The sequence below is a fragment of the Cephus cinctus genome, unplaced genomic scaffold (assembly GCF_000341935.2).
Source record: "Cephus cinctus unplaced genomic scaffold, Ccin1 Ccin1_scaffold0727, whole genome shotgun sequence".
NCBI lineage: Eukaryota > Metazoa > Arthropoda > Insecta > Hymenoptera > Cephidae > Cephus > Cephus cinctus.
This window is the reverse complement of record NW_014333343.1, coordinates 91046-109260: the sequence shown is the minus strand read 5'-3', so window position 1 is coordinate 109260 and position 18215 is coordinate 91046. Positions and strand designations below refer to the sequence as shown.

General features: G+C 41.3%; 1 protein-coding gene across 11 annotated transcripts in view; it reads left to right on the top strand.

Moving 5' to 3' along the window:
• LOC107270320 (nesprin-1) overlaps positions 1–18215 on the top strand; it is an 89019-nt gene that overhangs the window by 5468 nt on the left and 65336 nt on the right. For 4 of the 11 annotated variants that reach the window (XM_015745225.2, XM_015745231.2, XM_015745229.2 and 1 more), the window contains exons 2-20: positions 3425–3486; positions 4291–4386; positions 4575–4658; positions 4741–4833; positions 5376–5399; positions 5550–5728; positions 5796–6198; positions 6271–6417; positions 6518–7058; positions 7137–8814; positions 8894–9002; positions 9094–9108; positions 9252–10293; positions 10380–15923; positions 15988–16276; positions 16363–16882; positions 16952–17400; positions 17470–17665; positions 18030–18104. In XM_015745225.2, the coding sequence (XP_015600711.1) occupies positions 3425–3486; positions 4291–4386; positions 4575–4658; positions 4741–4833; positions 5376–5399; positions 5550–5728; positions 5796–6198; positions 6271–6417; positions 6518–7058; positions 7137–8814; positions 8894–9002; positions 9094–9108; positions 9252–10293; positions 10380–15923; positions 15988–16276; positions 16363–16882; positions 16952–17400; positions 17470–17665; positions 18030–18104 (11546 nt within the window). The remainder of the gene's footprint in view (positions 1–3424; positions 3487–4290; positions 4387–4574; positions 4659–4740; positions 4834–5375; positions 5400–5549; positions 5729–5795; positions 6199–6270; positions 6418–6517; positions 7059–7136; positions 8815–8893; positions 9003–9093; positions 9109–9251; positions 10294–10379; positions 15924–15987; positions 16277–16362; positions 16883–16951; positions 17401–17469; positions 17666–18029; positions 18105–18215) is intronic. The other 7 variants (XM_015745238.2, XM_015745228.2, XM_015745234.2 and 4 more) reach the window with 5 other exon arrangements.

Below are 18215 nucleotides of genomic sequence, written 5' to 3'. Positions count from 1 at the left end.
ATAACAAAGATTAATTCCATATGGAATATCACTGTCGAGATGATCGCGCGTCATCTAATCTGGATGCTTTTATCTTTGGAATGGAGGTCAGGTATGCACCGCTGCGACCATACTGAAAATGCGCATCGGCTGCTTTAATGGGAACTTGCGATGCAAGTGCCACGTTATTACGTGCGCTAGAACGCTCTTTCTCTCGCCTCTATCTTATTCCCTCTCTCCGTCTCTCTCTTACTCACTTACGATGTCGCACGAAAACAATTTATTCCACAGACTATTTGATCATTCAGCGAAACGTTAATCCACTTGTGATACCCTTTATCGGCCATCGTTAATCCACGTCGTGGTATATGATAAATGTAATCGACAAGGGTCGAGCCTTAATATCAATATCGATTACGCATTACGGGACCACGCCTGCACTGCGAAATTATACAGCCGCGAAAATTGTGTATCCGTATTAATGACCTGAGCCGTACAGTGTCTTAATATTGGCAGCGTTTTAAAATGTACTTGGTCGCTCACAATGAATTTTTCATGCTCTTTGGTGGATTATATCTGTGACCCCTCGAGGATGTCACTTCGGTTGGAACATAATGATTTTATTTTCGACGCGACTCCTTCTCGTGTATACGGAAATATTTATTATCGTACTGGACGGGATGCGTGAGTCGTATATGGTTATGGTATAGACTTCGCGATCTGTCGATTTGGATGGTTTGTCTTGGTTTAGAAAAATTTGTTGATCCTTAGCCATACGTTGTTAGGGGGTATGTGGGATTAAATTTGTCTCTTTTTTGACTTATCGTCAGTCCCATGCAGTGCAATTATATATAGTTGCCATTGTGACTCGAAATACTTTCAATCCCTATTTAGGCTTCTTCGTGGAGACACTGTACCTATCTCGAGGAGATACTGTGTATATCTATTTATTTTCTTTTCGTTAGGCGAACGTCACGAAACTTGAATCACGAGAGTCGCTACTAGAGCTTAGATTAACATTATGCCCCTTCTGTACCCCAATAGCCCCTTCTGTACCTCGACGATAGCTCACGATTGGGACGTATAGATAATATTTTGAAAGAGCTGCCGACGGTGCCATGGCAGTGCCAGGCCACTTCGGCAACCGGGCATTACACAAGGTTGAAATGCCTGAGACACGGGAAGAAGAAACGCACGCGATCGCAATCCCTGCAGGTGTCTGTCACCTGCAGGAAATTTCGAAGGATCGATAGGCACATTAAAATAACGATGTTTCTTCCGGATTCCGGTTTCATCGAACCTTTTTGATTTCATTCTCTACGCTATTACGGTGTTTAGCCTCTATTGGCAAGCTGTATGGCTGGTAACAATAAGAAGACAACAAAGGGTAACGATTTTGACAGAGCTAGATTATGTAATGATGATTATGCGAATTTTAAGAATAACGCATAACAATGATGCAGCTGTTTTAATATGGAGTAGACGGAGGACAAAGAAAATTTATGAAAATGTGAAACGGCGCATCTTTGAGTCGTCATTCCGCATACGATTTTACGACAGGATTAAAGTATAGCGTGTCCAAGGTGGATCGGACGTGAAAAGGGAAGCGCACCAGGAGTCATGTTAAAAATACGATTTGCAGGGGTTTAGCATGGCTCTCGTGGACGTCACGCAAGCTAAAGGATTTCAGTGAAATTGGAGAGCTGCAGAAACGAAAATAATTGCAACGCGCTTGGTACACTTCGTGGAACGAGTGCAACTGTGTAACGAGTGCGCTCGATGCTTGCGAGGAGGATGACAATTTTATTCGGTCGATTAGGTCTGATGTACGTATTCATATAAAAACGTCAACAGACGAGACTCCTTGATCTCGTATAAACGTAACGATGCATGGCATACATGTGCGAATTAAGTTAGATCAGGTTAGGAGAATCAAAATGGTATACGCTAGATTCTTATTTGATCACCGTGACATAATCAGCGTGTACGAGGTCGTCTAGAATCTCAAAGTTATCCTTACGTGTTACCAAGCTTTTGCTCGTTGTAAAACGACCGTAAAAGTATTTTATTATAGAGCTGAGCGGCCATCTTTTATCCTGTATTTCATTTCCAAGGCTTTGAAGATTCGAGGAACAAGATAACATGCACGTGCACGTTATGCTATATAGGACTATACCTCTATTCTTATTACTGTTTACAGAGTTATTACGGACGCGCACACTCACGTACCCCGCTACCTGGAAATTCGGGAATGACAGACCGAGCTTAATTTTATTACCGATCGCATTGTGCGCGCAGACATCACAAACGTATCTTGTTAACCGTCGCAGAAGCTTTCTCTGTCAGTGTTTTATAAATATGCAGCAGACTGGCCCAAGGCCCGTCGTGTTGCTAACCTAGAAAGTGTACCTGATCGTTCGTATTTCTCATTGTCAAGTTTGATTAAGATGCGTACGAGATACGTCACTTCTCAATGTAGGATTAGGTGCATTTATTAATGTGAGTAAACTGTCAATATTACGATCCAGAAAAAAGGCTCAATTAAGGGCAACGGCCGTGGCCTCTTTTACGATCGAAGAGGTTATGTATCGCATCCAACGCGTAATGCACTCACCGATATGCATGCTTAATCAAACGAAGTCACCCGGTTAGCGTAAATTAAGGCGGCCATTAAAACAGAGCAGGGTTCGTAATTACGTTCTCTGCGCGACACTCTGACACAAGATGGACGCTGTACAAATATTATCCTCATCAATCTCTCCTGGCGCGTGGCATCAAACGAATTTTTATTTTGGGATCATTGATGATGTTTTTATACACGACAGATTCGTCTCTCCTTCACCTCTTTTTGCATTTGCTATTAATTAGGTGAATATGTCGAAACAAATTTTTGTTCTTCTGTACTACTTTGTGGTCATTCATTTTTTTGCATTTAATCATTATGATTGTTATTTATATAAACTTATCTAACCTCTGTCGTTAGTGACTTTCGTAGTTAAAGCTGTCGATGCATTCCGATCAATGACACGTGATTGTTGGCTATAGGAATTCTGGGTAAAATTGTTATATATGTTCATCAGTGATCAAAGGATCAAAGGTTCATCAGTGAGGAAAGGATCAAATTATGCAGACAGGATCTTGATGTCATCGAGTTGCTATTTGTGGATGTAAAAAATAAAGGATTTTTTTTACTACTTTCCGTTGCGGACTTCGAAGTGATTTCTAGAGTGTGTAGGATTCGTGAGAAATATGTAAACTTTGTGTAACCAAGCAGCGAGCAGGGTCTGATGACACGTTTATAAATAAAATACTTGACTCGGCATATACAACTAATTGCTCGCGTCATGACTATTTCAATGTAATTCTAACGAAGTCGTTTATACTCGATTATCAAGGAATTTGAATTTCATAAATAATCTTAATACCAATGAATTTTCTGTTTCAGATGAACAGGAGCGCGTGCAGAAAAAGACTTTTGTGAATTGGATCAATTCTTATCTGTTGAAGGTGAATATAGAAGATAAAAATAAATAAAGACAGAAGATATTTTTGAACGATTCATACGATTTTAGATTAGCAGGAAACTAATATAGTTCATCAAGGAACGAACTTTTTTTCATCTTTCAGAGTTCACTGATGTCAAATTCTAATTATATGATAAAGCGATAACTGAGAGTATACATTTTATTCTATTGGCTAATAATTATTATCCAAAATTGTTCACTCTACATTCGTTATCGTAATTCAAACGAGTCTGACAGTCGTCGTCAGACTTTTAACAATTATCGATGCGATTAACGATGGGTAATTAAAAAGATAGGAATATAAGGATAAAAATAATCAATAATATACTTAAGGTCAGATTTCATCTGCAATCATAATTATACTGCCAAGCTCGTTTAATTACCCGGAAATAATTTTTGCCGAAAGTTTTTGCCCGGCTTACCACTCTGGCACTGACTGGTTGCCAAGTTTTGCATATTAGCACGTAACGCTGGAATATCAGTTACGATAGGTTACGATACGATGGGATGTCTTGTAATACCAGAACAGCCAATTACTTGCGACTACTTGGTTATAGTCCGTACCTGGTTCATGATTTTCTAGTTTCCGGACCTTTCGAAACTCCGTTAGTCTAACTTAGCAACCTTAAATCAGTTTGAACGGCATGACAGTTCGTGTTCATTAATTGCTGAGATAATTAAGCAGGCATATAGACGCGCTCACGCAGCAGCAATCTCTATGAACAATTATTAGGCGATTACTTATTTGATTAAAATTACATTAATTTATGTATTTTTTTATATTCAGAGAGTTCCACCTCTTCGAATTGAAGATCTGATTGAAGATTTGAAGGATGGCACGCGTCTTCTTGCACTCCTGGAGGTGCTGTCAGGCGAGAAACTGGTAACGTTCAATTACGTGTTGCTAATCGCATTTAACATACTGTGGCAGTACGTAGATCCATGGAAAAGCTGCTTTACTCCATGAAATTCAATTACCTTCGTGTCTATGTAATTTGTCAGTATATGCTGATATATATTATTACGATGCTTATAGTTTGAATGGTTTTGATCACTTGTGCAAAATTACAGCCGGTGGAGAGAGGCCGTAACTTGAAGAGACCACACTTCCTCAGCAATGCCAATACCGCACTACAATTTTTACAGAGCAAAAAAGTAAGTTAGCTTAAGAAAATTTAAATTCTGTCAGAAGGATTGGTGGGTATAATTAAAAAATAATTTCTTTTTTATATTACAGATCAAATTAGTTAACATAAACTCGTCCGATTTAGTGGACGGACGACCGCCAGTAGTATTGGGCCTTATATGGACCATCATTCTATACTTCCAGGTAATAAATAAATCATCCATTAATAGTGACGTATGAGGTATCTATGCTGAGCACATTATATTTAGTACGCGATAGCTGCTTACGTATAGCGCTCGACACATAATATGTAACCTATTCGCAGCAGCACAATAACTATTAATTAACTGAACGTGGGTTAATTTGTAAATCGTATTTAATGTCAATTGTAAGTAGATTGATTAGTCTCGCCGAAGGTATTGATCAGGTGAATCGTTAATTAATCAAGTTGTCCTTCACAATATTAATTAGCTATATAAAGGTATTGGTCCCAGCAGTCCAATACCATTCCATTTACACCAGTAATTTATTTGTCAAAGAAATAACTACTGTAGCGTTTATATATATATTTTTGAATATAATCCAATAATTTAATACAATTTAATGATCCTAATCAGGTTACGAGCTTTGCTCGTATTGTCGATGCATGATTAAAAGTGCTGTTGGGAAATTATTCGCATATTAATCCTCACATTAGAATCATTTATATTTCCACTCTGCTAACCGTATGTATTCTAATAAACAAGCTACGATCGAAGGATCGAAGAAGGGTGAGTAGCTCGATCGACGAATTACGGTTACGAACGGATCCACGATCCGGTCCGTGCACTGCATGTCTATGCGCATCACGTTAGAACGCACGCTAGACGCACTTCAGGGTGAAACTTCGGCCACTGATCACGTGGGTACTTGTTTTCTAGATCGAGGAGAACACCAGAGCCCTTGAGTACCTGGGACAGACCTGGGGCAGCCAAAGTAGCCTTGAAAGCCTTGGTACTCAGGGTTCAGCTGCCAGTGAACGTAGACGGCAGAGCAGCGAGAAATGGAAGCAGGGAGCTCGCAAAACTTTACTCCAATGGGTGACCAATGCCCTGCCAAAGTTTGTATTTCTTGACTTTCACTTGTGGTAATCGATTGAGATGACTTCATGGGCTTGTTTCTGGCAGGGATGCTGGAATCCATGTGCGCGATTTCGGTGAAAGCTGGAGGGATGGCAATGCCTTCCTCGCCATCATCGATGCTATCAAAGCCAACCTGGTGAACATTGCCGCTATGCGTGAAGCTTCCAATAAGGCTCGCCTTGAGACCGCGTTCCAGGTCGCTGAAACTGAATTAGGCATTGCTCGTCTACTTGATCCTGAAGATGTTGACGTGCCTCAGCCTGACGAGAAATCTATAATGACTTACGTTGCTCAGTTTCTTCATAAATATCCAGAACCTAGATCTGCTGGTCCTGACACTTTTGCTGCTGTTCAACGAGAGTATGACACTCTTCTTGAATGGCTCAATGACAGAGTCAGACATTTGGATCAGCTCAACAGAACGAACGCCTTCCCGCCAAGCTATCCAGTATGTTTTATATAAATTGAATTATAAGGTATATACTAATTCGTGTTTCCTAATTAACTTAATGTTTTTCAGGAATATATGTTGTTTAAAACTGAAACCGACGATAAGGGAGTGATATACAACAAATTACAAGGTCTGGTGGACACTCCAAGTATGATCAGTATCACTCGAGATTCTTGGAAACAAATCGAGACTTTGTGGAAAAAAATGGAGTCTCTCGTAAGCCCAAATTTTTTGTATATTTTCAAAATTTAGTACTAGTTTCTTTCGTATCAGTTTCATATTTTTTACATGGTTAATATACGAATAATGCTTACAGATGTTACGTTGGCTGTGGTCTTTGGATTCTACTTTACCGGGAGAATTTGGCGAAGTGGGCAGGTGGTTGGCCCAAGCCGAATCTTTGCTGATGTCAGATAACAATATACCGGAAGAGATGACAGAGGAAACAGCGAGTATAATCTCTAACAAGCTTGAAGATCATAAGAAGTTCTTCCTGGATCTTCCCGCCATGACAGAGCTCTTACAGCGTGCAAAGAATTCACCCCTGGCACCAAAAATACCCCCGGAACAATTACAGAACATGACATCAAGACTGGATAGCTTACCATCACGCGCAGCTAAGCGTAGGATCCGTTTGAAGTTCCTGGAACACAAGTGTTGCCTGATCGCGTTCCTTTTCCTCGTCGAGACCAAACTGAAGGGGTGGAGTGTCAAATATGGCACCGAGGAGAAGGTCCATCAGATGCTGGAACAGTACAGAAATTTCGTATCAAGAAACCGGATCTTTCAGGAATTCCAAAAAGCTTATATGGACATGCAGCAAGTAGTGGACGAGTACAAGCGCGAGGGTGAAGTCGGTGAGTAAAACATAAGTTAAATATAAAATATAAGAAATAAACAATTTATAATCAAATTATTTTTCATTGACTTTTCAGATCACGAGGAAAACATTAACATCGATCGATTTATGCGCCAGACTGGCGAGAAATGGAAAAACGTCTCGATGGATCTTCGTTGCGTTCAAAGCATGCTTGAGGAAGTGGTAGCCTACTGGAGACGCTGGACAACTGTCTCAGATGAATTCGAATCTTGGCTTCAGCGTGCTGAGCCCGCCCTGGAACTTCCGGAAGAGGAAAAGATGGAATTCTTCCAAGATATTAGCGTTTGGAAAGACAAGCATCAACAGCTGTCAGATACAGTCAGCTTTTTGATAGCGACCTCAGATGATCAGGTCGCTCTTCAATTGAAGAATCGTTATACCAACTTGAGCGCAAGATGGGAGAAGCTCTTCCCGGAAGCTAAACAGTATATGCACGCTGGTGACTTGTTACGCAATAGAAAGGACTACAGAGCTGGTGTAGAGACACTTCAAAGTTGGTTAAGAAATGCTGAATCAATCCTCTCCACTACACAACTCTCATCCACGGAACAGATTAAGGCTTATGGGGAACAGTTGAAGGTTCTTCATAACGAAGTGGAAGGTATTGAAGACCTCTTCAAGAATATCAGCAAGAAGTTTCAGACTCTTATACAGGATCTATCACGTGATGAAGTTGATAAAATGATGAATACTCTGAAGAAAGAGAAAGAGGCTCTCGTTAGAGTTCGTGCGTTGATACCTATGCAGCTGCATTTATATCACCAGCTATTGGTCCAGCAAGAATCTTTGGAAGCTGGACAGAAGGAAATATCCAATTGGCTAGATGATGCTGAACGTCTACTTGCTGGTATCAATCTTTCCGGAGGACGAGACTCAGCCCTGGCTCAACTTGATCGCCACAAAGCCTTTTTCTCTAGGACACTCTATTACAAATCCATGCTGGAATCAAAGAACAAGGTCTTCTCCAGCATTGTGAAGTCCGTTGACAGCCATGCTAATGTAGACACAGCCGAAGGTGGTGCTGCTCTTCGTGAATTAAACGAACGTTTCGCCCAGGTATCACAATCAGCTCAGCTAGCGGAACAACGTCTTCAGGAAGCTGTTCGCTGTTGGACCAAGTTCCGTGAATGCGAGAGACAGATATCCGAATGGCTCTCTGCAGCTGAGACCTTGATAAATGATAAGCACATTGACAATAGACAATCAGTCGAGTACCACAAGAATTTCTTTGGCAAGGTTAATGAAAAATGGATTCAGGACTTGGTCAACACTGGTCAGGATCTAAGAAATGCTATTGAACAAGAAGCACCAATTGTCGAAGCTGTTGACTTCCTGCAAAAGCGTTGGAAGGAAGTTCTTACTTTTGCTCCACTTCATTTAATGAGACTCGAGTTTCGGCTCGACGAAGCTACCTTTCTACAGTATCTTAAAGAGATTGAAGTCGAGATCAATTCTGAACAACAAGCGCTCATTAAGAACGATGAGGTCGGCAATATATTGCAGCGCAATAAGGATTTCTTTGTCAACCGTGGAATCGTGCTCGAAGTCGAACGTTGTCTGCAGACCTTGAAGAAGATCAGCACTGCTTATACTCAACTGAAACCAAGCGACAGTAGCCTGAATGAAGCTACTCAAAAGGCTGAACATCAGTGGGAAGATTCAGCCCAACGTATTGAACAACTGCGGGAACAACTGCGTCAAGTGCCTGAACAATGGGCTGCCTACAGGGAAAAGTAAGTCTATCTTCTTCAAAGTTTGTACAGCACGTTAGCATAAAATTGAACGATACAAAAAATTATGGTGTATTTTCAGGTTCGCTGAAATGGTGCGATGGATGGATCACGTTGATACTACCCTGAGAACCATTTTACAGGAAGTTAATACCCTGGAGGAATTCGAACAGGAAAGAAGCATATTCCAGGTAAGTCGAATTTTTGTGCTATCTAAATATAACATTGATATACGCCCTCCATCTTTCATCGATAATAATTTTTATTCTGCTGCTCGGATAGCTTCAGACGTTAACGGTAAATATTATATGAATGTGCCGTATTTTTGAGTTTTACAGAAATTATAATTTCACGTCGTCTACGTTACGTTTAATGAAAAAATAAGATATGAAGTATTTACGGTTATAAAATTCTCCTTTTTTTTCTGTTTCCTCAAATAGAAAATTTGTCGCGAAGCTGACAGCAAACGTGAGGAGATGAAGTGGCTGGTACAGACTCTGGACAGCCTCACATCAAATCGTACAGATCACGCCGCCGTCACAGAACAGAATCAGCTTGAGCAACTAATAACGCGTTACAAAAATCTTATCCCGACTATAGAGATTACCATGACGAAGACTGACATCTATTCGAAGAGCTACACTTACAGAAAAGAAGTGCGTGAAGTCTGTACTCTATTGAAAAAAGTTCGCGATCAGACGTCTATTCAAGAAGCTTCTGAGAATCCTGAAACTCTGACAACTGCTCTTACCCATCAAGAGACCCGCCTGTCTCAGCTCGAACAACAGCGAGCCAACATTGTTAGCATGCTTCAGCGCGGTAAAGATCTACTAAAGGATCAGCACGCTCCGACATTCGTCTCCACAGAAGTTCAGCATCTTGAAATCAGCTGGAATGACACGTATGGCCAGAGCATCGAGGCCTTGAAGGTTCTGAGGGGATCTCAAAAATTGTGGAACAGTTACCAACAGCAAAAGGATGAGATTCTGAAGTTGATCGAGCAAGCTGACAAGGAGTTAAAAAATATTGGTACGGGTTATCACGATTCTGCTCAGGTATCCGCTGATCTGCAAAGCAAGCAAGAGCTCAGTATATCCTTGAGAAAAGCTGCTGAAGAAATGTTGAGAAAGCTACGAGATATTCACGCCAATCTTAGTGAAGCTACTGTGCCACAAAAGAGACCTTTGTTGGAAAAAGAAGTGACTGATATTGAGAAGAAACTTCATATCACATTAGAAACTGTTCAAGAGAGAGTTGTCTATCTTCAGCAATTCAATGCTAGATGGACCAAGTTCCAGGCTAGACTTGGCGAGCTGCAGACCTGGACCCAACAAAGTGCACCACAATTGATTGCTAACATTCAAGAGACCTCGACTTCCCCCGAGGAGAGAGTACGCAAAACGGAGATTTTGCAGAAACAGATCCACGAGAAGATCACTATCCTAAAGGTGCTTGAGGAAGAATCGCGAAAGCTTATAACAGGTAAGATTCCTCTAAGTATGATTCATTTGCGGTACGTTTTATTTTTGTATTGGTAATGAAATTCAACGTTATTATTTTTATTCTAGATGACAGTGAAAACGTTGAGGCCAAGGCCCTTCGTTCTGAGATTAAAGATCTTCAAAATGCTGTACAATCACTGAACGCGAGTATAGTTACTCAACGTGAGATTGCCACCAAAAACCTGACTACTTGGAAGGAATATGAAGTTGGTATCCAGCAACTGAAACCCTGGATCGAACAAGCGGAATCAAAGGCTGCATCAATCGGATCCAAACCCACTACTTTGGACCAAGCTATAAAGATGCTAGAAACTGCCAAGGCCTTCGAGAAACAGTGCGAGGAACATCTGCCAAGGGTTCAGGAATTATCAGTGATAAGTCAGCAGATTGCTGGAAGAACTGCAGCGCCAGATGAAGTGGATGCTGTTCACACTAGATGGAACGCTGTTCATGATGTAGCAATCCAAACCACAACAAAGCTGGATAAGCTTGTCTCCTCCTGGAAAACCTTTGAGACAGAAGCCAAAGAATTTAACGTGTGGCTGCAAGACAGCGAGAAAACTGCATTGGTCGAGCCCAATGTGCAGACTCCTGAAACTGGCAAGCTTGAGAATGAATTGGCTCGATTAAAGGAGTTCAATAAAGCCATTTCTGATCGTCAAGCTCAATTGATCTCTCTGACCCAGGTGTCAGATCATATCAGTCATGGTCTAGCCTTAGAAGGTGCTACTAATTTGAAGGGTCGTGTGTCTGAGCTGAAAACACGAGTAAACAAACTGGCTGATATCGTGAGACACCAGATAAACCGTGTGTCTGATGCTCTGCTAGCTCGACAAGAGTTCCAAATGAAGATCACTGATTTCGAGAACTGGATGAGCAGACTGAGAACTAATATTGCTGAAATTAGCGAAGTGAATGTTGACAATGTAGACACGAATCTTCAATCAGTTCATGCATATCTTCAAGAACACTCAGAAAAACAGCCGTGCTTTGCTAGTATTTACGAGGAAGTGAAACATCTATCTGCTCAAGGGTCTCCCGAAGAAGCTAAAGCGTTAAACGAGATTTACACTTCATTGGCTAAGAAGTATAAAGCTCTGGAAGATGACCTTTGTCAAAAGAAGAAGGGTCTAGAGAAGTGGGCAGAGCTGCTCAGCTGGCACAACGAGACCAGTGCTCAGTTGAATCATAGTAAATACCAAGTTGAAGCTCATAAACCAACTATACCAGATCTTGAGAGACTTTCGTCGGAGCTTCAAAGTGTTCACACAAAGATCAGTTCCTGGAAGGAACAGATATCGATCATAGACAGCTCCATGGGTGTACGAGTGCGCGATAAACAGGAGAAGCCCTTGACAGCTTCCGCTTTAGTGAATGATCTAGAAGCCAAAGCAGTCACACTTCAAACGGAACTCACTGCAAAGCGGGATAAGCTAGAGAATCTTAGTGCACGATGGGATAACTTCAAGAAACTTCAGACTAAGCTTACCGAAGAGATTGTTCATACCCAAACGACTCTTCAAGAAATCACTTACAGTGTGGACAGTTGTGAAAAATTGGCACCAGCTGTTGAGAAGATCAGTGAACTTATTGAAGAGCACCGGCATCGCGAACCCGACAAGGATACTCTTCATCGAGAAGGCGCAACCTTGGTGAAGGAGGATCAACGAGCAGTAACCAATATCCAAGTAGTCCTCTCTTCAGCAGATGCCAATTGGGAGAAAGTGAATGAGCTTCTTAGAGAGCAGCAGAGTAAGTACTCCGAAATGAATGCTGACTGGAAGCAATTCCTTGAAGCCAAAGAGAAGTTAAAGAAGTTTGTCAAAGAATCAAAAGCTCTGTGCCAATCCGTTAAAGAAGTGCCAAATGACATTACCCAGGCGAACATTGCTCTGGATAAACACAAAAAAGCCGCAGATATTCTTAAGAAAGGGAAGCAATTCCTTGAGAAAATGGATGCCAAGGCTCAGCAATTGATCAAAGAAGCTTCTCTAATGCCAAATTTCAAGTCAGAATTGATCGAGTCTGATCTTGCTGATGTCCGTAAAGAATACCAAGATGCCTATTCGAATATCGTCGAGAGAAGCCAGACTTATGAGACTCAAGTCATCATTTGGAAACAGATCGACGAAGCTAAATATGAGCTAACCAGATGGCTGAGTGATACAAATGATGCTCTTACTACTGCCTGTGAACATCTTCCTGATGCTGAAAATGGTCAGACTAAACTTGCCAGGTATCGTGAGGAGTTACCAGCGCACCAGTTACTACGTCAGGGTATTTCTACCAAGACAGAACAATTGATCAAACTGAACAATAACGCTGAGATACCTACATTGAATTCCTTGAATAGATTGCTCGATGATCAGTTCAAGGTAGTCAAAGCGTCGGCTGATAAATTAGAATCCTTAACATCCAGCTTCAACGAAAAGGAGAAAGGTATTCGTCAAGAATTAAAAAAATTCAGTGATTTAATCTCGAAGATTCGTGAAGATATCATCAAATGCGATGATCTTACTGGTGAAAATACCAAGATCCTAGGCAGGATCAATAAGTGCCAAGAGCTCAAGAATGAACTCGAAAAATGCAACTATAACTTATCTGATGTTGAAGAAAAAATCACTAGCATGTCCTCTGAGTATCCAGCAATTACAAAATCCAGTTTACCGAAAGAACTTCAAGCTCTGCAATTGCGAAGAGATGGAGTTGCCAGTCATGCCGATAAGGTTAGCGCTACTTTAGTAGCATTCCTGACAAAATTATACCATGAGAAGTTTGGTGCCTTGCAACGTATGGTAGCTACTCATAAAGAAAAGGCAGCCTGGTGTGAGCCGGAGCAGAGTAGCGATAGATATAATCTTGAAGTGAAGATGGCTTCACTGGTTGACGTGGAAACAGGAATTGCTGATTGTGAAGCTAGAAAAGCTGATACCGACAATTCCCTGAAGTTGTTACAGACTGTTGAGAGTAGTGAAACTATGGAGGGACTGAGAGCTGACCGTGATAAAGTGGCAGCTGATTTAGATTCCCTGAAGACCAGTTACGCTAAGATCAAGTCCGTCCTGGAACACAACATTGCGTTGTGGCAGAAATATGAACTCATGTCTGAGAACGTGGTCTGTTGGTTAAAGGAAACTGAAAATAAGATCAGGATCGAAAGTTCAGCTTTATTGACGCTTCCTGATATCGAGAACAAGATCAATGAAATTGGCCAGCTCCAGAAGGCTGTATCGGACTACCGAAGAGAGCTGGATGACTTGAGTGCCTTAGGAGAAGATATAATAAAAGTCAGTCCCGAATCTCGAGTGGGTCAGTACATTGGTCATCTTAATACACGTTATCAAGCAGTCTTGAAGTTCCTTGCATCTCATCTGGAGAGACTTGAGGAATTGAGTAAGAGTAGAGATCAGTATAAGTCTAACGTAAAGGAACTTGAAGCATGGATCCAGAATGCTGAGAAGAAGCTGAACGTTTTCCGTGAAATTACTGGACCAAAACCTATCACCTTCTACCAATCTAGACTCAAGGAATTAAAGGCTTTTGCCGAAGAACGAGAGAAGGGCCAGTCTATCCTGAATCGCACAGCTGAAGCTGGTGAAGCTCTTTATGCCAGGATCACACCTGACAATCGTGAGGTCATCAGAGCGGAGCTTAGAAATCTTCGCAATCAAGTTGATGCACTCGCAGATCGTGCAAACGTTATCTATAAACGTATTGAGAGTGATATGATGCACAGATCATCATTTGAAGACAAGTATTCTCAGGTGAAACAGTGGGTGATTGATGCTCAGGCTAAACTGGGCGATAAACAGGACCTCTTGGCTAGTCTTCAAGAGAAAAAGCTGGCTCTTCACTCGTATCGTACAATTGCTCAGGATGTGAACGTGCATAGAAATATTTTACAACAACTTCAGGACAGATTGGGAACCATGAGCGATGATGAAGCTACAGAAATGCTTGGTACCGTGATTGAGGCTTATGATAAGCTATCTGGCGACGTCGAAGACAGGATTAATATTGCTGAGAAGCACGTAGCTAACCACGAAGCTTACTTGCAAACATTCGAGAAGACCAGAGATTGGATTAATACAATAGTTAATGAAGCTGCTCCGATAATAGAAGATCTAACGATAGAGCGCGATACGGCTAAAGCTAAGATTGCTCTCATTGGGAATATACTTCAACAAAAAGCAGAGGGTGATCGTGTCCTTCAGGACTGTAATCAGCAACTTAATATCATTTTGGAGCAAACGTCCATTACCGGGCATCCTGCATTGCTTAAGGGTTACGAAGAGCAGAAGAGGATCTGGGACGACTTCTTGAAACGGTGCCTGGGTACACGAGACAGACTGAATCAATTGTTCGATCAATGGGCAGAATTTGAGAAGGTCGTTGAGCGTTTAGAGGCCTGGATAAAGCAAATGGAGTCCCAGGTGAAGGATCAAAGTCTGAAGAGTACCGAAGAGACAAAGAGGGCACATCTACAAAAACTGAAGACCCTCGAAGAAGAGATTGCTGCTAAGGGTGCGGAGTTTAATGCAGCCGTAGAAAAGAGTCAGACTATCGAAGGGGAATCTGAGTTAGGTACTCAAGTATCACGCCTGGCTACCAAATATCAAGCAATTAGAAATCAAGCTAAGGAAGCTGTGGCTAGGTACGAGCAGTTCGTACGAGAGCACGGTGTCTTCAATGAGAAGTACAACCAGTTCCTGAAGTGGATTACCAATGTTCAAGATGACCTTACGAAGCACAGTGAGATTGTAGGTGATCTTACGGTACTTCAAAGCAGACAAAAGAGCATCCGTGATCTAGGAGACACTCGCACCAAAGAAAATGCACGTTTCGAATCTGTTATTGATCTTGGTGAGAAGTTGTACGCACATACATCTCCAGATGGTCGTGAAATCATACGTCAGCAATTGAGAAATTTACGAACTGTTTGGGATGGTTTCTCGGAAGATCTTCAAAACGCTACGCAAAAATTAGATCAGTGTCTTATGCAATTCGCAGAATTTTCGCTCTCTCAGGAACAGTTGACTACTTGGTTACGTGATGTTGAACGAGCTATGCACCAACACACCGAGCTGAAATCTTCACTCCAGGAGAAGAGAGCTCAACTTCAAAATCATAAGATTATGCACCAGGAAATTATGTCTCATCAGTCGCTCGTTGAGTCGGTTTGCGACAAAGCTCAACAACTTGTCGATCAAACCAAAGATACTTCGTTGAATGTGTATCTGCAATCCATAAAACAACTCTTTCACAACATTGTTGCCAAGTCACAGGATCTTCTGGAAAATCTGGAGGATTGTGTAGATAAGCACAATCAATTCAATGTGCAGTGCAAGAACTTCACTGATTGGCTAAACGGAGAACGTGAAAAGCTGCTGGATTGTAATGACATTGCTGGCGAACGCAGTGAAATTTCACGTAGGCTTGCTACTCTTGAAGCTTTAAGGGATGGTCAAAATCAGGGAGTTGAAAAACTTGCGAAGTTGAATGAACTTGGAACTGCAGTTGCGAAAAGCACTGCGCCCAAAGGACAGGAGGTTATAACAAAAGCCATTGCTGCCCTGAAATCAGATCTTCATCAACATCTCAATGAAATTGGTAAGACGTCTTCACCGTATATTCAAAATTGCAGTAATCAAGACTATCGCTTTATGTTTCATAGAATCCGTTGAAGGCAAACAAAGAGGAGCACTTCAGAAGTGGCAAGAATTTGAGGATCAGCTAGAAACACACACGAAGTGGTTCCGTTCGATGGAAGCTGCTTTCAGAGATCAGCAACTTCAACCTACCTTGAAGGATAAAGAAGCACAGCTTAAAGCTTTCAAGGATAAACGTGAAGTCATTGTTAAGCAAGAACGTGACATCGATGAATTCGTGGATAAGTCACATGGTCTACTTCATTCCAGCGGTGTAGAGAGGATCAAACCGTTAATATCTCAAATTAGCAATCGGTAAGGAGTAATAAACTGACAATGAATCTAAACGTTATCACAGTATCTAGCATCATAAATTCACTTCACATCCTTTTATTTTATAGATATCAGTTGCTGCATGTCCTCAGCAAAGAAGTCATCAATCGTTGTCAAAGTATTGTTGATGATCATCGCACTTACGAAGAGAAACTCCATACAATTGACGCATGGCTAACACCGTTAGAACAAAACTTAGCTGCACTAAAGAAAGAAGAAATTGGCGGCAATTTAGAAGCCAAAGGGTCACGCTTACAAATGCTTCTGGCAGAAAGGGAACAGGCTGAACATCGTCTAGCTGGATTAACATCAGCCGGTGAAAGAATTCTTCCTGATACTTCAGCACAAGGTCGCGAAGTAATTCGACATGAACTGAGGCATGCTCGTGAAAGATGGGACAGTCTTGCCGAAGGCATAATGGAGCAACAGAAGAAACAAGATGCACAATCTCTGCAGTGGTCCAGTTATCAGGAGACTTTACAGCAAATTCTGGCTTGGCTCGATACCATGGAACGATCCATTAAACAAGATTCGTCTACAGTATGGTCCTCGCTTCAAGAGATCAGATCTAAATTACTGAAAAACAAGGTTGGTATCAAGGCATTATTACTATCCGATAATTGTTGTGTACAATCTAATTTAAATGATCCTTTGCAGACTCTTCACCAAGAAATCGTTGCGCATAAGCGCATCATCGAGGGCATCACAGAGAAGGCTAATGCACTGATGCAAGCCGCCCAAGCACCAAAAGATATCCAAGAGAAGGCGAAGTCAATTTCTCAGCGATACGAAAGGCTCGTCGATGCCTCGCAGAAGGGAATCAGTAACCTTGAGGCACTTTTGGAAATCTTCCAACAATTCCACGATCTTCAGAAGGCTTATCAGGATTATCAGAAGCAACAATGGGTCAAGTTGACCAACTACAGTGATTATACTGGAAATAAGGCTGCCTTGCAAGCCAGACTGGCCAAAGTCATTGAAATTCAGGATAGCCTGAGCGAAGGTGAAGTCAAGTTGAACGTTCTTGCTGAACATGTTGCTCAAAGTGCTAGTAGCTTACCACCAAGGTCACAAGAATCCATGGAAAGAGATCTGACTAATCTGAAGTAAGTCCAATTAATAAACCAAATTTAATATTAATAATTTACAATGCCTATATAAAAAATCTTCTTCAGATTCGAAAATAAGAAATTCGCAACGGCCGTCAGCGATGTCGTTCGTTGCATCGAAGAGCGCATACAACAATGGAGCGAATATGAAAATTCTTTAGAACGTTTATTAGGCTGGCTCGCAGATGCAGAAGCATCGTTGAAGAATTACTGTCTGAAAAATACCATAGAAGAAAAACAGGAACAGCTAGAAAAATATCAGGTAAACAATTATAATGATTTCATAAGTCTCTCTACAAGTGTTTGATCTGTTTGCGTTAACGTAAACTTTATCATTAGTTAAAAATCCGAAGATTAGCAATCTTCGGTAAGCTTTGCATTAGTCAAACGATTATTTTGTCCTCGACAATGTGATACTTGTAGATACTTGTCGTTAGTATTCCTCAGGTTCGAAGATCCAGTAAGTATGACAATTAGTTTCTATAAAAACAACTAGAGTTTACCGAGGTAACTTATTGATGTAAAAGAATTCTCGTTGCTAATATCGAAGACGCTACGTGGATATACAAGGAGCAGAGTTTAAGGCTAGTGAGAATTGTACATATGTATGTAATGAAATTTCCTAGGATCTACAAAAGATAACGGAATCCAGGAACACGGATGTGACGGAACTGGTGGCGCTTGGTGACCACCTCGAGCAAGTAAGAGAATCATTCTCTGACTCGATCCCTAGAGCTAAAGGCTTGGGATATATGGATATGGATATTGATTGAATTAGCCTGGATCGTTGCAAATACTCCTCTAATAATTTA